At 47.6% G+C, this 24,170-nt stretch overlaps 2 protein-coding genes across 2 annotated transcripts in view; both read right to left on the bottom strand.

The window, feature by feature from the left end:
- Window positions 1-17,536, bottom strand: part of LOC142774979 (uncharacterized) — a 103,516-nt gene extending 85,980 nt beyond the window's left edge. The window contains exon 1 of the mRNA XM_075876148.1: window positions 17,406-17,536. The gene's annotated coding sequence lies outside the window, so the exon portion shown is untranslated. The remainder of the gene's footprint in view (window positions 1-17,405) is intronic.
- Window positions 17,537-19,455: 1,919 nt separating this feature from the next.
- Window positions 19,456-24,170, bottom strand: part of LOC142774977 (cell adhesion molecule Dscam1-like) — a 480,705-nt gene continuing 475,990 nt past the window's right edge. The window contains exons 24-25 of the mRNA XM_075876146.1: window positions 21,023-21,112; window positions 19,456-19,634 (exon numbers count right to left, since the gene is read on the bottom strand). Coding sequence (XP_075732261.1) covers window positions 21,092-21,112 — 21 coding nt within the window. The 3' untranslated portion in view covers window positions 19,456-19,634; window positions 21,023-21,091. The remainder of the gene's footprint in view (window positions 19,635-21,022; window positions 21,113-24,170) is intronic.

Below are 24,170 nucleotides of genomic sequence, written 5' to 3' on the forward strand. Positions count from 1 at the left end.
CGGCAGGCGCCCCGCGTCAGCCGTTGAGGCCCGGACTGGTGGAGCCCGTCTTGATCGGCAGAACAAACAAAGTTGTTGCCTACTTCGTTAATTCTTCAGCCCGGTCATTATTAATGAACCTGTGTTCTGGTATGGGTCCCTTCCGCTTTTACTCTCATTCCTTTTCGATCAACCTCCTCCCACTCTTACCTAGATTCACCAGATACCTACAACATTTTTCTATACATGCACCGTACCAGTCATTACGCTAAAGCTACCGCTTTCTTTTTTTTTCCCTTCTTTTCGATTTCGCTACGTCCGAAGCTGCTTAGCGCATCAAAAAAAAAAAAAAGACACAGGGCATTTGTTGGTATTTTGGGAGGGATCAAGCCGGAGAGCTCGTTAACACACTCAAATAATTAACCTCGGGGAATTATTCGCCGCACCAGGGTCATCACTCACAGGGTGGTGCTGTACGGCGAATACGCCCGAGTGCGCGGAAAAAAGACACGCATGGCGATTAGGGTCGCATTGCGCACTCGCTGCAGCATTCGTTTATTGCTTGTTTTACTTTGCCCTCAACCTCCACGCGCCTCGTCGTAACGCAGTGGAGAGGATTTTCGTTTCGCTATCAGCTACAACGTTCTGCTTTTCACTGGCCTCGTGGCTCGAACGCGCCAGTAGGGTCAGCACGTCCCTACTCGTGGCCGTTCTGCGTAACGTGTCCCCTCTCCCTAATGCTTCGCAGGCGGCGCGTCAGTGACGGCTGGTTTTTTCGTAATGAACCATAAATCGCCTCGAAAGGCCGCTTCGCGGTGTGCTACAGCCGCGGCACGGGTTCCCTAACCATTGTCACGCCTACACATCAGCCTGTCCCGCTTCCTCGCCGCGGCGTCTATAACAATATTTCATTAGCAGTAAACCTGCGAACTGTGATCACTGAAACATGGCTTTAACCATGGCATTAGGGACAATCTAAAGGAAACAACAAACGTTGCGCTCGGGAAGGGTGTTCAGTTTATGGAGCAAAGGTTATGTTTGCAGGCACGTTAAGTAATTAAAGATACGAAGAAACATTGGGCCATGCAAAAATCTCAGCAGACAATTTCACTTAGAATTCGAATAAGGAAGAAACATAAGAAGCTTGTGAACACTCATCATACCAAACGATGGAGGCTTTGCGAGCATGTAGCTGGTTCTCACCAGTTAAAGAAGGCTGGTTTTTACAAACTAGGATCAGGCATTATTGCAAAAAAATAATAATGCAACGCTGAATTTGACACGTACGTAATGCAAAACAATAAAGAGTACCTGCACTAGTTTCAGAATTTATTTATACTTCTCTGTTGACAAGAAGCGACATTATTGTCGACGATGTCGTAATTTCTTTCGTGCTTGTTGCAGCATGAACTTTGGAATACGCGAAAGAAAAGATGATCCTGTGACCCCCACGTGAGCGCGCCTAAAGTGTGGGTGCAGAAGCCTGCACGACACCTTCGGTTTCTTCGGCAGAGCCCCTCCACATTCAGTCAAAAGTTTCCCGCTCTCGCTGATACGAACTGCGAGACAGCGTTGGTTATGGGACGAAGTTTCTGTCGTTCCTTCTTCAAGTCTAGGCGAATTCGAGACCGTACCATTCAATGGTCACTGCATCGTACCTTGCCAATCACTTCCACATCCTGCATGATTCCAGGGTGTGCACTCATTATAAAGTCTATTTCGTTCTTATTTTCGCCATTAGGGCTCCTCCATGTCCACTTGCGGTTTTCTCGTTTTCGGTAGAAGGTATTCAAAATCCGTAAATTATTGCGTTCTGCGAATTCTACTAGTAGCTCTCCTCTGGCGTTTCTAGTGCCGATGCCATAATCTCCTACTGCCTGGTCTCCAGCCTGCTTCTTCCCTACCTTTGCATTAAAGTCGCCCATCACTATAGTATATTGTGTTTTTACCTTACTCATTGCCGATTCCACGTCTTCATAGAAGCTTTCAACTGAAGCGTCATCATGGCTGGATGTAGGCGCGTAAACCTGTACTACCTTCATCTTGTATCTTTTATTCAGTTTAATTACAATACCTACCACCCTTTCATTAATGCTATAATATTCCTCTATGTTCCCAGCTATGTTTCTGTGAATTAGGAACCCCACTCCCAGTTCTCTTCTGTCTGCCAAGCCGCTGTAGCAAAGAACGTGCCCATTCTGTAGCACCGTATAGGCCTCATCTGTCCTCCTAACCTCACTGAGCCCACCCTCTCGCTCCTCGAATAGTACAGCTAGACTTCCCTCACTAGATAAGGTTCTAGCGTTAAACGTTGCCAAGTTCAGGTTCCAATGGCGGCCTGTCCGGACCCAGAAATTCTTAGCACCCTCTGCTGCGTTGCAGATCTGACCGCCACCGTGGTCAGTTGCTTCGCAGCTGCTGGGGACTGAGGGCCGTGAGTTATTTGACGTAAGCATGTGGGAGGTACAGAAACTGATACGCAAGAAGCCAATCAATCAGCGAGCACTGAGAGGGAAAGTACAGGAATTCATATTGTCGCTGCAGAACAGGTACTCGGCTCTTAGTGAGGAAACCAACCTTAGCGTAGATACAATGAATGATAATCTGACGAGTAACATTACGGAGTGTGCAGTGGAAGTTGGAGGCAGGGTAGTTAGACAGGACACTGGCAAGCTTTCCCAGGAAACGAAGAACCTAATTAAGAAGCGTCAAATCATGAAAGTGTCAAGTACAACAGACAAAATAGAACTGGCAGAGCTTTGGAAGTTGATTAATAGACGTAAGGTATGCGATGTAAGAAGGTATAACATGGAGAGAATTGAACACGCTCTGAAAAACGGAGGAAGTGTCAAAGCATTGAAGAGGAAACTTGGGATAGGCAAAAGTCGGATGTATGCACTAAGGGACAAAGAAGGCAAAATAACTACCAATATGGATAGGATAGTTAAAATAGCGGAGGAATTTTACAGAGATCTCTACAGTAGCCGAGACAACCACGACCTTAATACTATAAGAACTAGCAGTAACCCAGATGACACCCCACCAGTAATGGTAGAAGAAGTCAGAAAAGCTTTGGAGAGCATGCAAAGGGGCAAAGCTGCTGGTGAGGATCAGGTAACATCAGATCTATTGAAAGATAGAAGACAGATTGTGTTAGAAAAACTAGCCACCCTGTTTACGAGGTGTCTCCTGACGGGAAGAGTACCAGAGTCTTGGAAGAACGCTAACATCATCTTAATACATAAGAAAGGAGATGACAAGGACTTGAAGAATTACAGGCCGATCAGCTTGCTCTCTTTAGTATACAAGCTATTTACAAAGGTAATTGCTAACAGAGTAAAGAAAACATTAGAATTCAATCAACCAAAGGAACAAGCAGGATTTCGAACAGGCTACTCAACACTCGACCACATTCATACTATCAATCAGGTAATAGAAAAATGCTCAGAATATAACCAACCACTGTACATAGATTACGAGAAGTCGTTTAAGTCAGTAGAAATATCAGCCGTCATGCAGACACTGCGGAATCAGGGCGTCGATGAAGTATATATAAACATCCTGGAAAAATCTACAGGGAATCAACTGCTACCATAGTTCTTCATAAAGAAAGCAACAGAATACCAATCAAGAAGGGTGTAAGGCAGGGGGACGCAATCTCCCCAATGCTATTTACCGCGTGCTTACAAGAGGTTTTCAGAAGCCTAGAATGGGAACAGTTAGGGATAAAAGTCAATGGAGAATACCTTAGTAACCTGCGCTTCGCCGATGACATTGCATTGCTGAGTAACTCGGGGGACGAATTGCAACTCATGATTACGGAGTTAGACAAGGAGAGCAGAAAAGTGGGTCTTAAAATTAATCTGCAGAAAACGAAAGTAATGTACAACAACCTCGGCAAGGAGCAGCGCTTCGAGATAGGTAATAGTGCACTTGAAGTTGTAAAAGACTATGTCTACTTAGGGCAGGTAATAACCGCAGAGCTGAACCACGAGATCGAAGTAACTAGAAGAATAAGAATGGGGTGGAGCACATTCGGCAAGCACTCTCAAATTATGACAGGTAGATTGCCACTATCCCTCAAGAGGAAGGTATATAACAGCTGTATCTTGCCGGTACTTAGCTACGGAGCAGAAACCTGGAGACTTACAAAGAGGGTTCAGCTTAAATTGAGGACGACGCAGCGAGCAATGGAAAGAAAAATGGTAGGTGTAGCCTTAAGAGACAAGAAGAGACCAGAGAGGATTAGGGAACAAACGGGGGTTAAGGATATCATAGCTGAAATCAAGAAGAAGAAATGGACATGGGCAGGGCATGTAGCGCGTAGACAGGATAACCGCTGGTCATTAAGGGTAACTGACTGGATTCCCAGAGAAGAGAAGCGGGTCAGAGGGAGACAGAAGGTTAGGTGGGCAGATGAGATTAAGAAGTTTGCGGGTATGAATTGGCAACAGCAAGCACAGGACCGGGTTAACTGGCGGAACATGGGAGAGGCCTTTGTCCTGCAGTGGACGTAGTCAGGCTGATGATGATGGGACGAAGGCTCAAGTATGTATTGTGATGCTGAAAGCCCTGCAACTGGATTAAAATATCTGGAATAACTATAAATAGGCGTGCGCTACACGAACAAAACAAACGTCTCCCGTACCTTCTTCAGCCATGGCTTCCGTGACCAACTCCTGGCTTGCCGTTGCCGGAGCTGATTCAGCAAGCCATGCAAGCTTCAGCAGCGCGGATGAATATATATATATATATATATATATATATATATATATACTCTTGACTTTATTGAGAGGTGCTATTAGACAGAGGTTGTGGCTGCAGGCCTTCTTAGGATATTAAGCTAACGCTGTGACATCATTCTTGGTATCAGTGACATGACAAGTGAAACTATAGTTTTATCGTACCAAATCACGTGGTATACTGAAGTCGTCGGGTCAAGGCATTTATTTAGCGCTATGAAATACATGGACGGGCTCCATTGCTACCAGGTTAAAGCGTGTCAACGTCAGATCAATTTCGCCTTGTAGTCATATTGCTCTCTGCTCTTTTGCATTGTCGTATCTTCAAACGCAAATAGAGTAAATTGCTATGACCGAAGAAACCTAAACTCGTAGTGGCATGCAGGTGCTTTATATGAAGTCGCGGCTTTACGGAGCTGAAAGATGGTCTATAATTCAAGTTCTGTGAGAGTATCTCAACAGTACCGGCTTGAAATGTGCGAAAAGCAAGTATGACTCAGGTGATGATATACCGGGAGATTCATTGCTATTCAGTGAAGACAGCATCCATTGTTTTCCATCACAGACACAGGTCATACTGAATTTAATGCACTAGATTTTTGTTAGCAGCGCAGAGTCCCATAACTTCTCAAAACACTAGATTTCAGCAATGGAAGTTTGAAGCATGGGCGTGCATTTTCACTAAGGAAACGTGCCGTAGCTATGCGGCATTGCAGAGTCACAACTATTTTAAAGAGCTAGTTCGCTCGATGGAGGTAGCCGCATGAAGTTTTTATACGCTAATATCATGAATACATCTAAATGTCTACTGATCATACATGATCGAGTCATTTTGTTGTGGAGTTAAACGTTCGGGGGACCTATCGCTGCTTTCTGCTACAAGAATTAAGGCACCACCAGCCAGCAAAAAGAGATTTCGGCGAAGAGAAAAAAATAAACTGTGTTATTGGGAGAATGTTCTAATCTTAGAAAGCGGCCAAGCCTGTTTGTAATTCTTTATTACACAAGCCTATAATTATTACTCTAGCATTGTGTGGGAGAGTGTCGGGTTCGGGATTAAGAAGGGAGAGCTGTGTAGAAAATTTGAGAGGCAGAAAATAGAATTGAGAAAAATCTCCTTGGCAATGACCATAAAAAACTGGCAGTGGCTTAGCTCAGCTATGCCAGGATATACGTAGCGTTAGCAAAAGTTCAGCTGATTATTCTTAGCTTTCCAGATATCATGCTTACAGCTGTTCCAATGACACGCACACGGTAAACGTATTGCCACGTTCCATTTCCCAGGTTTTCGTTATCGTCCCAAAACACCACACGATTATCAGCGCAAACCGCGCCTGCAGTTTTCCAGAAGGTTCCGGACTGTAGTAGATCATTTCGATAAGATCACGCCCACTGTGCGAACGGTACAGATTGTTCTGGAACCTACGCCACCGCCAGCGATAACGCTAGAACATTCGACGGCAAGAGTATAAATGCCGACGCGCTTCGCCGCTTGTCAGTTGTTGATCGAAGGCCGACGCTCCGTTCGCCGCTATCAGTCCGAGACTGCTATCTGTGCGAGACTGCTGCTGTAATTGGACTTTCCTTTTACCGGGCACAGGTTCGCCCAAATAAACAGTTAAATTCCAACACGAAGTCTCCTGTCTTCGGCCACGTCACGACCCCGTGACATCTGGTGGAGGGGCTGCTTCGTTCATGTACCGGACGCCCCCGTCAAGCCGTGAACCCAGCCCACGTCGCGGAGAAGACACCGACGAAAACCAGGAGCAGCGAACAAGCCGCCGACAGCAAGGGCTACCACCGGAGTACGGGCTTCTAGAAGACAAGGCGCGGAAGACCAAGGCCATGACCGCGACTGCAGCGACAATGACAACCGCAGCATCCCAGCCCACGATGGTCATGCATTAACCCAGGGAACCACCAATTTTCCATGGGACATCGTTCGAAGACCCTGAGTCCTGGCTAGAAACATACGACCGTGTGGCCGCCCTCAACCATTGGGACCATGACGAAAAGCTGCGTCGTGTGTTCTTCTATTTGTAAGACACCGCAAGGACCTGGCTCGAAAATTGGGAGTCCACGCTCCGAACGTGTGATATTTTCTGCGGCGCATTCCTACAAACGTTCGCGAGCGTCGCTCGCAAAGAGAGGGCCGCTGCTTTATTAGAGACCCGGGTTCAGCTACCAAATGAAAATGTCGCCATTTTCACAAAAGAAATGACCCGACTATTCTGTCACGCTGACCCAGACATGCCTGAGGAGAAAAAAGTCCGTTTCCTCATGCGAGGGGTCAAACAGGAGCTCTTCGCGGGACTGATGAGAAACCCACCGAAAACCGTCCAAGAATTTGCAGCCGAAGCGACCACTATCGAAAAGACCCTGGACATGCACACCAGACAGTATAATCGTCGCCTGACTGCAGACTGCGCTGCTGCTCAAGCCAGTAACTCCGGAGACCTGCGTGAAACAATCCGAGCGATCGTGCGGGAAGAGCTGCGCAAGCTGTTGCCTTCGGCGCAGCCTCAAGTGGATTCAATCGCCGACATTGTGCGAGAAGTTCGGCAATCGCTTCAAATTCCCCACGTACCGCTGCCCGAGCCGGAAGCTATGAGCTACGCCGCTGCACTGCGCCACAACGCTCCTTCCCGTCTACGCCAAAACGCCGCCCCATCGCACTTCCGTCGACAGACGCCACCGCCGCCACCACCCCCACCAACGTCATACCGTTCGCCAGCGGCCCAGCGCAGTGCACCAAGAAAGACTGACGTCTGGCGCACCCCTGACCATCGCCCGCTCTGCTACCACTGCGGCGAGGCCGGACACACTTACCGCCGTTGCCAGTACCGACAGATGGGACTGCGTGGCTTCGCCGTCAATGCACCGCGTCCACAGCCAGGAGAACGACCACGTGACATCGCCGACTACCTGACAGTAACTCGGTGGACACCACGAAGCCCTTCGCGTTCGCCGTCGCCCAGCCGCCACACGTCACCGCACCACCGGCAGTACTCTGGCCCAACGCGGGGCCGGTCTCCTAGCCCGTATCCGGGAAACTGAGGGCAGCAACCGGTGGAGGTGCGGTTGCTGTGCGACGAACTACCGAAGATCCTCCGATGACGACGACGCCGCGACGGAGCTTTCCGAACACAACGCCAACCAGGCAAAGCCCTGACGGTGAAAACTCACTTACCGAAGGTAGTCTGACGACGCAACATGGAAGCAGCGGAACAAGCCGACGCAGCCGTGACCCGACGCCACGCCCTAACTGTAATGCGAGACGGCGAACTAGCGACCTCGACGTTCTTATCGACGGCCACAGTGTGACCGCTCTCGTCGATACTGGAGCCGACTACTCTGTCATCAGTGGGTCGTTCGCCGCGAAGTTAAAGAAAGTTAGGACAGCTTGGAAAGGCCCTGAAATCCGCACAGCCGGAGGCCATCTCGTAACGCCTGCAGGAATCTGCACAGCGAGAGTCACCATTACCGGCCGTATTCATCCTACAGACTTCGTAGTCCTACAGCGTTGCTCGAGAGATGTCATCCTTGGCATGGACTTCTTATGCCTCCATGGTGCTGTCATCAACCTAAAAACGAAGTCGATAACGTTATCCACAGAAGGAGCACTACCACCGCGCACGCAGTCAGGACACCATGCCTTGAATGTGCTGAAAGAACAAGTCACCATTCCTCCTCGCTCAAGCGTCATTATTTCAGTCGGCGCTCCTAAATCACCTGACTTGGAAGGCGTCCTTGAAGGCAGTCAGCATCTGTTGGTCACCCGAAATATTTGCGTCGCAAGAGGAATTGCAGAGCTGCGGGGAGGAAAAGCAACGGTTATGCTCACGAATTTCAGCAATGAGTACAAACATGTGAACAAAGGAACAACGGTCGCATACATCAAAGAAATTGTCGAAGCCACCAGATCATTCGCCCTCGCCAATTCTGCGGAACGTGCTCAGAGGAACGAAGCCCCTTCCATAGCTTTCGACGTCAATCCCAGACTTCCGAACGATAAGCACGAACAGCTCAAGGCCCTGCTTCTGCAATACGAAGATTGCTTTTCGTCGTCATCAAAAATTCAGCAGACACCAATCACGAAATATCGCATAATAACCGAAGAAAATGCCAGACCACTCCGTCAGAGTCCGTACAGGGTTTCGACGCGAGAACGTGAGGCCATGAAAAGAAAGGTTGATGAAATGCTGCGGGATGACATTATCCAGCCGTCCAAGAGTCCATGGGCATCCCCCGTGGTGTTGGTGAAGAAAAAGGATGGGACCCTACGTTTCTGCGTCGATTATCGCCGCCTGAACAAAATCACAAGAAAAGACGTGTATCCACTCCCACGAATAGACGACGCACTTGATCGGCTCCATAACGCCAAGTACTTTTCGTCAATGGACCTCAAGACTGGCTATTGGTAAATCGAAGTCGACAAAAGAGACCGAGAGAAGACGGCGTTTATAACACCGGACGGCCTCTTCGAGTTTAAGGTGATGCCCTTCGGCCTTTGTTCAGCGCCTGCAACTTTTCAACGCGTTATGGATACAGTACTGGCAGGATTGAAGTGGCAGACTTGCCTTGTGTACTTGGACGACGTCGTCGTGTTTTCCTCGAGTTTCGACGAGCATCTTCGGCGCCTTGAAGCTGTACTTCAAGCCATCAAGACTTCCGCCCTCACACTGAAGCCAGAAAAGTGCAGATTTGCGTATGAGGAGCTCTTGTTTCTGGGGCACGTTATCAGCAAGTCTGGAGTTCGTCCCGATCCACGGAAAACAGCCGCCATCGCCGACTTCCCGCCACCCACTGACAAGAAAGCCGTGCGCCGATTTCTGGGCCTGTGCGCCTATTATAAGCGATTCGTGAAAAACTTCGCCCGCATCGCCGATCCTCTTACTAACCTTACCAAGGCCGACGTGGAGTTCAAGTGGGAAACGCCACAGTAACACGCTTTCCAGGAGCTTAAACATCTCCTCCAGACGCCTCCGTTACTTGCCCATTTCGACGAATTCGCCGAGACAGAAATACATACTGACGCAAGCAGCGTAGGTCTCGGCGCCGTTCTTGTGCAGAGGACTGACGGACTTGAAAGGGTTATTAGTTACGCCAGCCGATCGCTATCCAAAGCAGAAGCAAATTATTTCACAACAGAAAAGGAGTGCCTCGCCATCATCTGGGCTACGTCGAAATTTCGCCCCTACCTCTACGGCAGGCCCTTCAAAGTTGTGAGCGACCACCACGCCTTGTGTTGGCTAGCCACCTTGAAGGACCCTTCTGGTCGCCTCGCACGATGGAGCCTGAGACTTCAAGAATATGACATTACTGTCATTTACAAGTCCGGCAAAAAACACTCCGACGCCGACTGTCTCTCTCGTGCGCCTGTCGACCAACCGCTACCCGACGACCCGGATGACGACTACTTCTTGGGAACGATAACTACCGACGACTTCGCTGAACGACAGCGGGCCGACCCGGAACTTAAGGCCCTAATAGAATACCTCGAAGGCAGGAACGCCGAAGTCCCGAAGGTATTCAAGCGCGCACTTGCGTTCTTCTTTCTACGAAACGGTCTTCTACAAAAGAAAAACTTTTCACCGCTTCGAGCTAAGTACCTCCTTGTGGTGCCTTCAGCTCTGCGACCAGAACTCCTGCAGGCCCTGCACGACGCTCCGACGGCAGGGCACCTCGGTGTTTCTCGCACGCTCACGAGGATACAAGAAAGGTACTACTGGCCACGTCTTACCCCCGACGTCACTCGTTATGTGAGGACATGTCGGGAGTGTCAGCGACGCAAGACACCGCCGACAAGGCCAGCGGGACTTCTGCAGCCAATTGATCCACCTTGCCGACCTTTCCAGCAGATTGGTATGGACCTACTGGGGCCGTTCCCGACGTCGGCTTTCGGAAACAAGTGGATCGTGGTAGCTACCGACTATCTCACCCGCTACGCCGAGACAAAAGCCCTGCCAAAAGGCAGTGCATCCGAAGTAGCTAAGTTCTTCGTCGAAAATATCGTCCTACGTCACGGCGCCCCGGAGGTCCTTATCACCGACAGAGGAACGGCATTCACTGCCGACTTAACTCAAGCGATCTTGGCATACAGCCAAACAAACCACCGCCGGACGACAGCGTACCACCCACAGACCAACGGTCTCACCGAGCGGCTTAACAAGACGATCGCCGACATGCTGTCAATGTACGTCGATGTCGAACACAAGACGTGGGACGCCATTCTTCCGTATGTGACCTTCGCATACAACACGGCGGTGCAGGAGACGACGCAGATATCTCCATACAAATTGGTCTACGGAAGGAGCCCGGAAACAACGCTCGATGCCATGTTACCCAACGTCACCGACGAAGAAAGCCTCGATGTGAGCGAGTACCTTCAACGTGCCGAAGAAGCCCAACAACTTGCGCGTCTCCGTATCAAGAATCAACAGACGACAGACAGCCACCGTTACAACCTTCGACGACGCTTCGTGGAATACCAGCCTGGTGAACGTGTTTGGGTGTGGACGCCGATACGCCGACGTGGACTAAGTGAAAAGCTTCTGCGACGCTACTTCGGACCGTACAGGGTAGTTCGACGTCTCGGCCCACTTGATTACGAGGTTGTCCCCGACGGAATCACGAACTCTCAACGACGCCGATCGCGACCTGAAGTCGTGCATGTCGCGCGCCTCAAGCCGTTTCATGCGCGTTAACAATTGGTTGATTGATTTGTGGGGTTTAACGTCCCAAAACCACCATTTGATTATGAGAGACGCCGTAGTGGAGGACTCCGGAAATTTTGACCACCTGGGGTTCTTTAACCTGCACCCAAATCTGAGTACGCGGGCCTACAACATTTCCGCCTCCATCGGAAATGCAGCCGCCACAGCCGGGAATCGAACCCGCGTCCTGCGGGTCAGCAGCCGAGTACCTTAGCCACTAGACCACCGCGGCGCGGCCTGCGCGTTAACAAACTGAAACAGTGTTTTTTGTATTATTGTTCCATCGTAATTTATTAATTGTACTTTTTTTGCAATATTATTGTACCTTCATCTTTAGTTAAAGCATCGGGACGATGCCTTTTTTTCAGAGGGGGGCAATGCCACGTTTAATTTCCCAGGTTTTCGTTATCGTCCCAAAACACCACACGATTCTCAGCGCAAACCGCGCCTGCAGTTTTCCAGAAGGTTCCGGACTGTAGTAGATCATTTCGATAAGATCACGCCCACTGTTCGAACGGTACAGATTGTTCTGGAACCTACGCCACCGCCAGCGATAACGCTAGAACATTCGACGGCAAGAGTATAAATGCCGACGCGCTTCGCCGCTTGTCAGTTGTTGATCGAAGGCCGACGCTCCGTTCGCCGCTATCAGTCCGAGACTGCTATCTGTGCGAGACTGCTGCTGTAATTGGACTTTCCTTTTACCGGGCACAGCTTCGCCCAAATAAACAGTTAAATTCCAACACGAAGTCTCCTGTCTTCGGCCACGTCATGACCCCGTGACAGTATTATGTGGCACATGTATATTTATTTTGCCGGGCAACTACTTCGGGATCCGATGAGCTAAGCTTCTCCGTTCTACTGTACCGTTGAGCAGCAAATGCCCTCTCACAGTGGCAAATGCCAGTCAGAGGCGCTATCAAGCGGCTCCAGCGCAGTGTCAGATGGCGACTGCACAGGGATGGCGCGCGTGTCGGCGTCCATATGTCTACCAAGGCTATGACGGCACTCCTCTGGTAAGCGCACACCGGCGGCGGCGATTCACGCGCAGCCGCGGCCGAGTGCGAGGGAGGTGCCAGCTCCGGTGCGTGAGTGTCACCACTGATCGTCTGCGCAGCGCATCGAATTGCGCGCACACCGGCGGCGAGTCGCGCGCGGCGGCAGCGGAGTATCATTGCGCATGCGCAGACCAGTGGCAGGCAAAATTGGCTCAGCGAGGCCAGTATAGCTAACGCTACAAAAAGTAGCTCGAAAGATAAGATAGCGCCAGGCACAGGTTCTTATCTCTATTCATTTTATGTGGATTATAGTGATTGCCCTAGAACATTTTTTATTTTTGTTTTATTAAACCTCTCAGTGCCAGAGACATTAAAGAGGAGAAGTGGCAACAGCACTTCGACAAAAAAACTAAATAAAAAGAAGCAAAATAGTACAATAAACAAAAAAGTGGAAAGAAAACGCGCATAAAACAAGGTAGCAAGACATGAGCCTAAAATGAGTTTAGAAGGGGCCTGAGTATAGGATGTTTACTACAAAGTTACGGAACTGCTCATGATGAATAATGTTCACAAAGTCCACGAAAAGGCCTTTTCGATCACGAGAAGTTCATGGTAGAAATGAATGATAAAAGTTTGCACTATTACATGAAGCGAGTTTGAATTTATGATGATGGTCCGTGTGATGGCTCAGGGTTAAGGTGATCGGGTAGGGCAGGGTGATGATACATTTTATGAAAACAGGCAATTTGTGACAATTTTATGCGCGATGATAATGATTGCAGGGACAGGTCTTTTTTCAGGGAATCTAGATAGAGTATGATACTTTCTGAGATATTATATAACAAGTATGAATTTGATTTCTTCAAAGAATCGAAAAAAAGTTGGGAAAAGCATTTCCTGTTAGCCATGCTAGTCCTAAGCAATTAAAATTCCACAGATCCCACGTACCTGGGAATCGACGTTATGCGAAGCATGCGGAGGGAAGGTGGCCATGTTGCAAGTTTTTTATTGAGCGACCCGTCATGTAATGACTCTAAATATATGTACAAATATAATACGCACAGACATATGATAAAGAGTTGCAGATGTTTATATAACCAGTTCTGTGCACTTTCCAACGATGCCTACTGGAACATGCGTATTAGCAACAACAGAAGCTGATAAGAAGCGCTGATGCTCGCGAGGATGCTGGGCCTGGACACTGCTACATAAATCAGCTTCAGCGCATGGCAACTAAGCACCATTGACGTTAACCCGACTAGACGGCTGTATCAAAGGAACACATATGTGATGTACACAAAATTGGGTAGGCAGCACTGCAACCACTGTTGACGTTTCAGGAAGATTAGCGTCTGTTTGAAATGTAGCTCCGAGACCTGGCGTAGCTCTGTGGTAAAATGCTTCACTGACACGCAGAATGATTGGGTTCGATTCCAGCTTGGACCCTGAAATTTATACTTTGCGTTTGTTGGGGTGACGTTATCGACGTCGGTAATTTCTTAACGCTCGCGCGTTAAAATTGCCCATGTGTGTTCTCGTTCCTAGGTAGATGCTAAGTGTCAATCATCTGTGGCACGTACCCGCATACCAGCAGCACACACCCGCCCGTGGGTATGTGCTACTGTCTGGCGCGAAGTTTTTGACGACGTACGCGACAGGATTGTGACATTATTTATGTCTTGACCAGCGCGTGATATTCTTCAAACCATTTTACCCACCCGTGCTAATTTTGGTTGACGCCAAGTTAAGGGGATGACCACGAGAGCACGTGAGCGGCTAGATAGATCGATAGATATGCTCAAAGTCGCCGAAGTTCACTAAGAAATGCCTCCCATTAAAAAAATATTGAGACTTCAACTTAGTGTGCCTATTGTTCAGTACCAGATGATGCTCTTGCGAGCTGCTACAGCCCAGGTAACATAATGACGACTTTGGTTAGTGCTACCGATGAAACTTAACTGATGAGCAGAGGTGGCTGGTGGCAACAATGTCCGTCCCAAATAAATAATAAATAATAAACTCTTTCCCTCTAATAATTTCTTTCCCTCTACATCAAGAGGCACATGTGGGACACAAGACTCTTAAAATGAGAACTCAATTTTTTTTTCACGTACAATAACTTAACAAATTAGAATAGAACATAAAGGTGGCTCCTTGAGCTCACTCTGGACGAGAGCGCTCAGCTCAGGTCGTGATGAGGTCAAAATTCTGCCCCGAATCGCCAGCGAGAAACCGAAAGGTTAGGAGAGTACCAGCTAGAACGCACTGCTCAATGCACCTGCATTAGCGTTAAGCTTTCCCTTTTTTTTAGCGAACGTCAAAGTTGCGCTGTCGGAGTATCACGCTCCATCTCAGTAACCGGCCACTTTTAGGCGACGATACCTATGCGCGGTACTAAGGGCTGCTCATACTTGCGACGTTGCACAAGGGAACAACGATACGGCTTGATACGGATTGGCTCCTTACAAGTTAGCTCGATATCGTGTTCGATCACCGTCGTGTTTCCGGGACGGTCCGAAAACACGTCTACAAACTCGGAAAATATCCTTTTCAGGTCCTCCTTCTGAACTTCACTTAACCTAGGCTCTATAGGTTCAACTTCTCCAAGATTACCTCCGACCCCCTTTCGATTACATCACTAGAACTCGAAATTTCTGCTCCCTTTTCCTCTGAAGCATTCAACAGCTGATTGACGACCGCTTGACGTTGCACGTATGGTTTCATCAAGTTACTGTGGCAAATTTTGTTCAGCTGCCTTCCTAATTTCACTTCATAATCGGTATCAGAAAGCTTCGATACTACTTTTGCGGGCCCTTCCCGATGAACCTCAAGCTTGTTCTTTTTGGACGGCCGCAGCAGCAATACCTGACTTCCTACTTCAAAAGCGCGCTTCTTCACCGATTTCTCGTAGTGTTCCTTCGACAGCACTTGTGCCGCGTTTTTGTGGCTTTCCACTAGCACTTTAATCGAGAGGTACTCACGCTGCTCTCGAATGAGCGTTTCTTGATCAACCCTCGACAGCTCATTCCTACTTTGCGCTACAGGCGAGAGCGTTGCCGCCCTCTCGCTCTGACTCAATGGCGCCATGTCGTCTCCCCCTGCTACGGAAGCCGCGCCGGTCGCTTCGGTGACGGGCCGCTCGAGTGACTGCTCACATGACTCACGCGGAAAATTTCCTCTCTGAGGTTCCGTCGACCCGCCGACAAGGTCACCTGAGAGTTCACCGCATTTAACAAGATCAAGCTCCTGCGAAAGCTTCCATGCTTGCGATCGCGTGAGGGCAATGTACGCTAAGTTGGGGAAGAACGATTTACCCTGCTCTTTGAGAAGCTGCTGTGAGTTGTTGGAGAAAAGATAAGGAAACGATCTTTTAGCGCGACAGACACAGCCGCTTCGGTGCGAAGTTTACCGAACGGGCCTTCAATGACAACCGTGGCGATTGGTAAGCAAACACTCTGCTCCTCGGCGACTTGCCTGATCCACGCGCATTCTCCTGTAAAGTCATCCGGAGACACCAATGAAGGATGGACAACGTTCATGGTTGCCGCTGAGTCACGAAGTGCTCGACACGTTTTCCCATTCACACTAATTTCTTGGATATACGGCTCCAACAACCGCATGTTCTTTTCTGATTCTCGGATTGTCGCAAAAGCAAACTTTTGCTTACAGTTTATCGCGATGTGCCCTTCCTTTTTGCAGTTGTAGCAGAGAAGCGGCTTCCGTTTCATTTCCGATTCTCGAATAGTCGCAAACTTTTGCTTACAGTTTATCGCGATGTGCCCTTCCTTTTTGCAGTTGTAGCAGATTCGCGCCTTCCATTGAACAAGTTTCTTTGAAAAGCCCCATTTCCTTTCACCCTTTTCAACGCGCACTGCCCTGCTATGCAACTTTCTGCGAGTATAATACTCCTCAGCTAACTCTGCTGCCTTATTTAACTGTACTTCACCAAGTTTGTCCTGCAACCAAAGTTTGACATCCTCCTCGATACAGCGGTAGAATTGGTCCAATGCAATGCATTCTACCACTTTATCGCGGTCGTCATAAACACCTTCGCCCTTGAGCCATTCAATTAAATCGGCTTTAAGACGAAACGCGAAGTCAACGTGTGACTCATTCCCCTTTTTAGCATACCAGAACCTTTGCCTGAAAGCCTCGGGTGACAACTTATAACGTCTCAAGAGCACTTCCTTAACCTCGTCATAGCTCTCAAACGCTTCCCTCGACAAGCAAGTTATCGCGTCGGACACTTCGCCGGGAAGAAGAGCTAACAGGTTCTGCGCCCAAAGAGACCGCTCCAAAGCGTTTCGCTCACAGACGTGTTCAAACTTGACGAGATACTTTGCCATGTCCTCGCCTACTACGAACGGTGGCAATTGGTCCCGAATTCTATACCCGCTGACCTGAATCGTCGGAGAAGCTACGCTATGCGCCTGCGAACACTGTAGGATTGCCAATTCTAGTCGTTTCAACTCGAGGCGCTCCTGTCTCTCGGCCTCCTCGCGCTCGAGACGTTCGCGCCTTTCAGCTTCTTCACGTTCGCGAGCTTCTCGCGGCGTGCTTTGATTTCCAGCCAGGCCTCATCGACTTCCTCAGCCGACACTCCCTCATCCTTCATGATCTCAAGGATCGCTTGCTTTCGTTTCGCACGGCCCAAAGTAATGCCGAGTTCCTCACAAATTTCGATGAGTTCTTTCACTTTAAGGTTCTCCATCGTTCACACTAGCCTCTTGCTGTTTGCCCCTGTTAACAATTTACTTGCCGTACCCACTATAAGTCAACTAGCAAGACGCGCAAGCAATTTTTCACACACCCGTGTTTACCCCCTCCGCATTAACTTTGGTTTCCAAGCGCTTCGACTTGGCTTGAAACAATCAAAGCTCACTTCAATGCTTCACACAGCCCTTCTCTAAATTACTACAACCTGAGCTAGAGTAGTCTGGTGAACTGAGGGGAAAACATCAGGCACTCACCGCATCGATGTCGCTGACGCCGGCCGATCCCGCAGCTGCCAACCACTGTTGCGTAAGACGGCGATGCCAACACGGTCCCGAAGGCGCCATTGCTTCGAACTCCGCAGGGAAGGTCACCAGCCGTTTGGTAGCGTAGGTTTCTCAGCTCGCGACTGCTTCTGCGTAGAGGTGATAGACGAGCGGACGAGACGACGGTGAGTTAAACAAGGTTTATGTACAGCATATATACAGAGGCGTTACAAATTCGGCACTGGGGCCGACAGAGACTCGAAGAGCCGAGCTCTCCTCTCTAACACATAGGTCTGCTCTGAAATAGGACTGCTGCTAACACATAGCTCTCAACTCTCTATCACATAGCTCTCTTCTCTGACACACAGCTCAACTCTCTATCACATAGCTCACACACCTCAACTGCGACACACATGTCTGCTCTCACATAGGACTGCTCTCGACGCGCCGCAGGGCTTCTTTTATTTGCACCGGGTAAAACCCAAATGTCCAACCAGAAGCGCCGCTGGTCATGAGGTCAGACTCCTCCAATGGGGTCGCCGCTGGGCCGCGTCATTCTTTCTCATTGAATCTGGAGAGGCTGCGCTGCAGGTGGCTGCACCCAAGGACGAGTGACGTCGCTAGGCATTGCGTCAGCCGCCAGACAGGAAGACGCCGGTTGTTTACTCGACGGGCTTGCTTGCTGAGGTGACTCACTGCACGTGCATGCCAGAAAGGCGCCGACTCGTGATGACGCCGTTGAGTTGTTGATCGCGTCAGGCGGGCTCGCGTGGGGGCCTTGACACAGATTTCCTTTTTCCGAGGCACGGACGTTCCCTGTGGACTCGCAGGCATAACAAGGCGAAAACACTCGTGACATTGAGCTGTTCTATGCCGTTCCATGGAGAGCCTATACCGAGAAATGTACGAACCTCCAACATGTATGATGAAAACTATGGATGGCGCTTCAGCTTGGACTTAGCGTGACAGCGTAATCGGGCCTCAAACGCAGCGCCTTTTGAACTGCTAGCCTGGCTTCGGTCTTGGGAGCGTGGCTCAACCACGCCGCAAGGAAGTGAATTTTCGCGTATTTAACCTTGGCCATTTCAAACTGTTTCAGAATGACCGCTGCAAATACTGTTGTGCAGTGTCCACTACGGCGTACTTGTTCAATTCGTAAACTGGCAATAGGTCCACTACGTGTACGTAAGACAACGCTTGAACCTACGCAGCTGCCCACTCTGTTGATGTTTTTCCGGTTGATGATGATTGAACATGTCTGAGCAGAGGGGGCCTTTAAAACGTCTACTTGTTCAATTAGCATGTGTTCATGCCTGCCTCCTTTGTACGCTTCTACCATGCAAAACGGCATACATTATGAGGCTCTTCCTAATATATGACATTCGTACACTGTTTTATTCTTCGAAAATATTTTGAAGAAAGACGTAACTCCGTGATGAAACTTCGTTTTGCTTCGCAGAAGGCCTGGGTTTGATTTTCGTGTGAACAAAAAATTTTTATTATTCAGTTTATTCAATTTTTTGGACACAAAGAACGCAGAATTTTTAATCGCAATCGACGACACCGACGCTGACACCAGAATTTTGATAAACAAACTCTTTAACGCTATCACGTTAAAATTTTGCAGTAGCTGCCACCTGAAGCGCGTGTTTTAAAATAGCTACCTATCAACGAAACCTCGATGGCCGTATCGCTATAACATCACCAAGCAAAGGTTGGAACCTCACATGCAGATGCTTCACTGTGAGCTAAAGCATAAAGCTGTCAACATACACTGCTGATACAACATACACTCTCTTTCATCTCCTTCTTTCAATCTTCTCCATCCCGTTCACACGAGTAAGGTCGCAAACCGATTATCCGAATCTAGCTGTCCTCTTCACCTTTATTATTATTATCATAAATAATATTAATAATAATAATCATATTATTATTATTAATATTAATAATAATAATATTATTATTATTATTGCTGATAACTGCAGCGACTACTTCTGTGAAAATGATGGTGCCAGTTTTACGTGCACGTCATACCTGTGCCCTCAGTCTTGACGCTTAGCACTTGGGTCGGGTCCCCTTTTCCAGCGTCATTGAATGCCTCCATATAGAGCTGGTATCGTGTTCCACATCGTAAGTTCTCTAGCACGATGCTCTGCTGCGTTCCCGGTACATGTTGCTTGAGCCAGTCATTTTGTTCTTGTTTGTAATGCAGTATATAGCCTGGAAATTCAGTAACAAGCATCGTTTTCAGCATGTACATTTTCGCGCGAAAGAACAGGTTCACTTTGAGGAAAAATCTAGAAAAATTCTGGCTCTTATAATAAATGTGATCTCGGTATTATATTCGTAAAGTATTTGTTGGTGTATGGCTTGGTAAAGCAGACAAAGGAGCGTCTGCTTCTCGACAGTACGATGCATACTAGACGTTGAACGTTGGAATGCTCTGGAAGAGGCAAAATAAAGGCACTATGTATTACATTCGCCGGAAGTTATGTGGTGTAATAAAGGGCAGCAGCTTACAGAAGACAGCGTAGCCGTTTTCTTCACTATCTGTAACACGTCTTGTCTTTGTGCTTCCGCATATAAAATATGACTTTTCATTTTTTTAAGTATTATGTTTTTTATTGTATGAAACTTCCATCTTTCATAATCGTTGCTAATGCGCATATCTCGTCTGACTTTCACACAATCGTTTGATTTATATAGGCATGTATCTGAAATATCTCTCAATGTGAAAGGCATTTGGCTTGCTGATCAGCTCTAATTACACAAGCAGCTAATGAAAGATAAGGACATTAGAGCCCCTCGTATAAACTTTAACTACGTGCAGGACTAATGAATATGAATGGATACTCTGCATGAATGTCGCCCAATTTTGATCACTCCCTAATGCTTACACCACGCCAATAAAACAAATATTTGATCATGCATCGTACTTCGCAATTCTTAAGTAGCTCTGATGATACACAGATGCATAGGGTGCTTATGTTGGTCTCTTATACATGAATATGTAGAAGGGTATGCGTGTGAATTAAGGGATTAGTTTGATTGAACGTATATAAGTGTAGAAACGTTTGGGAAGAACTTATCATCGAAATGCCAGTGACCATGTTTATGATTGCTCCGCAGATTCGGGATGAAAAGCCCATGCTAAAATGTCTCCATAACTCACAACTATTTTTTACTTCATTTTTTAGATGATACATAAAATATTATTGAAATTAATGTCTGCAAGGGCACCTCTCACAGGAAGGTATAATACAAAATGTACTTCACTAACAAAACTAAAGAGAAAGAAACACGTTTCCTCGTAACTCTGCCAGAGGGTTAAGTTCTTATTTTTACAGAACTTCTTCTAGTTTTCTTCTGATACTATACTTTGCCAATTGACAATGATTAGGTCACTGTACTTCCCAAATGTACATTATGCCTTGAGTCATCTGATTATTACATGGCTAATGAATAGATATCTAAAATGAATGGTAATTATTCAGACTAGACAAGAAAGGGTCAATATACTTGTAAACTTCTAACATGCAACTACCAGTTTTGTGACGAACATATACAACAAAGACGCTAAGGAATAGCAAAATTCACAGTTGTCGTACCTGTGACGCGAATGTCGGGTGGCTCCCACAGCAGGTGCACCGACGTCGCTGTCGTCGATTGAACCCGTATCAAAGGAGGGCTGGGCGGATCTTGGGGTGGAACCATGCCGAAGGGACCAAAAAGAAAGGACAGCATCCCGAAACATCAACCTCTAAAAGTATATATTTTATTTTACAAAGAAGTAGTCATTAAGCACCCAGCTTCCCCTGTCTCGTCTTTCTAACAAGCGTCCGCTTTAAGTGTGCAATCTTAGTGGCTGCGGGAAGCAAGCGTCGCTTAACAATGCATCATAGAGATCCCCACACCAAGACTTTCCCGAAACATCAGTTGCGTCAAAGCACTCCTATCTTCCTTACCAAGCATCTAAACATCATGGCTAAGCGACGCTCTCAGTTCATTTCCTGAAGGCTAAGAGAAGATGGCGGAAGCGTGAAGGAACCTTACCGTTTCCAAGCAACGTTCAGTGGAAAGGAACGCTTTGGATGTTGTGTCGCGTTAGGAACGCGTGAATGTAGAGAGTTCGATAGCAGAAGCGTCAGACAAAGGTATACGCTTCCTGCTCGGAAGCGATAACAGCTCTGGCGCGAGTGTACAGCGAAGGTCTTTCGAGGCTACTATCGTTACTGTATGGAATCTTTCTGCACGCAAGGTAACATAAGTTGCGTCCCAATGCGGCCTTTTCGCTCTATTATATCTCTTCCTGCAACTCTGTTTCCCCCTTATCTTGACACGTGTTCTCCGTTACGTTAGTTAAAGCTGTAACCAAGAAAGCATCAGCAAAACTGAAGGTATTTGCTAGGCTGGCGTGATGCCGTCACAGAGCGTTCCAATAGTATAGCAAGCATAGAAGAATAAGTTGCCGAGTAATACTTTTATTTTCAACGTTACGAAATTGCCTTCCTTTTATCTAAACAAGAGTTCCAAAGACATTCAGCAGGATATCAAACACGGACGCTTGCATTCTGTTCCCGATGGTAACTATCAAGACAAAGAGTTGAAGTCGGCATTTTTTAGAGATTTCTGCATTACAATATCTCTGAGTGTTAATTTCTCTCGAGAAATGAAAAAATAAAGCGCAAGTTTTCATTTTCTGCCTTTCCTCCCGCGTTTCCCGCACCCTACTACTTAATTGATTCGTTTCATTGATCGCACGCATTCTTGTTGAAAACACAGGCTTTATTTACTTTGCTTCATGTAAGCCTATTTGGCCATTCTAGCGACGCAGGTGGTGCCATGTAGCCGTGCTTCTAAGCTGTCACACGGTGATGCAAATGCGACGTTGTTCGGTCTCTCAGTAGTCATAAGCCAATGAACGCATCTTCACGCTCGGCGACGGCTGACTTAGATAGTCGCGAAATCACCGTATTTTCCGCCATTGCGACCTTCCGCTCCACCGCCTATAGTCGCTGGAATGGTCGAATTCATAAGCACACATCAATGCTACGTGAATAATAAAAATGCATAGGACCAACGCATTGTTGTACAGAACAGAACTCCGAAAAACTTGAGTATTTAGTCTAAAGCGAAAATAGAGCAAAAAAAACGGTGAGTTCAGTGCTTTTACTTTATTAACAACATCGACCTATATTAATAATATTACAGTCATAGGAGATCCCACATAATCTGCAATTAAAGTTAGATATAGATGGGCTGCTGTTTTTCACCAGCGTGGCCCACGCTTTATAAACTGCACAATATTGCATCGCCAACGTTATCGTTATATAATATTTGAATGTTTCCAAGACAACTGCAACTATAGAAAGAGCAGTAACTAAATGAATCAGTACGCACAATTGCCAGTTTACAGAGAAGGTTTTACTCTTGAACCTAGAACTGCATACCTTCTGAAATTACCTGCTAATATTAGCGGTAACCCACCACGATGACGTAAAAAATTACCATCGTGTTCCCGTCTTTCTTAGGCACGCCACCAAATGTGTATACGCAAATTGCGGATGCTTGGCCCTCGCGACACTACTCGGTTTTATGACATCACTAAAGAAAGGAGTACCCAGTAAAAATAAAATAAATTGCACTTGTTTTGCAATAAACGTTGGCTGTAAGTCCAGCACCGTGTTTTCTTTCCTTTTCATTCGTGCCATCTTTCGCGCTCTTTACTCGTCGTCTATACCCTACAGCACCAACCAGCTCAATCAAGCTTACTATTTATTGCTCATAGGCAACTTTTTTGTGTTTCGAGTCTTTTTTCAGGCTTGGAATCATTGTGTTTATATGGTCTCGTTATACCATGGAGCGAACCACGCCTAAAGGTCGAACAAACATATCGGTTACAGTGCACTAGAGGGCTTTTGGGTAGTGTGCTCAGGAAAGGTTGTCGGCTGACGCGTTACGCGTTGACGCCGCGAGGCGGCGCCACGGCTGCATCGGATGTACGCGTTGGCGGCGGCCGACCTCGGGCGGCTATGCGAACCGCGGCAAATTTGCGCAGCAATTACTATTCAACTGATTTTCGTTAAGAATGGCTCTTCCCGGAATGGCTCTTCCCGGAATGGCTCTTCGCGGTTGTGGGAAAAAAACTCCGACCAGCTACTGCTATGCAATTAACTATTAAACCCTGCAAACAAAAGTTAGCTGTTGGGGCGACTACAAGCTGAGATGGCGCAAAAAAAGCAAGGTCCTCGAAACCGATGCGAACTTTTTATTTCACAGGTAAAGCAATACACTCATGAGCAACGACTGATCTTCCCATGCAGTTTCTTCTACCTGCGATCTGCTCGTGACTGATTCAGTCCTCTCGCATAAAAATGAAGTCTTGTCAGAACATAAAACATGATTAGTTCAGCTGTGAGGTCATCTTCATGCTGCGAGCAGCCGATACTGTCTCCAAACTGCGACTTCACTAGTGACATCACATCAAGAATGCTATCACTGCACACCTTCTCTTGACTGAAATGCACAGTGAACATATCTTCTAACTGCTTCACTGCCTCAAACACTGCCTGTGAGAGGTACACCAATCCTCACTTGTCACACATTACAATAAACTGGCATGCTTCGTCTTTGTTGTTGACAGAGCTGTCCAAAAGACTACCTCTGCACTCCTCGCAATTGCTACGGTAAAGGAACTTGCGAGCGACATACCCTGTGTCACAAAACGAGCGCTCAAAGGGTGCGCGCCGCCGAATT

The sequence above is a fragment of the Rhipicephalus microplus genome, chromosome 2, assembly GCF_043290135.1.
Source record: "Rhipicephalus microplus isolate Deutch F79 chromosome 2, USDA_Rmic, whole genome shotgun sequence".
Lineage (NCBI taxonomy): Eukaryota > Metazoa > Arthropoda > Arachnida > Ixodida > Ixodidae > Rhipicephalus > Rhipicephalus microplus.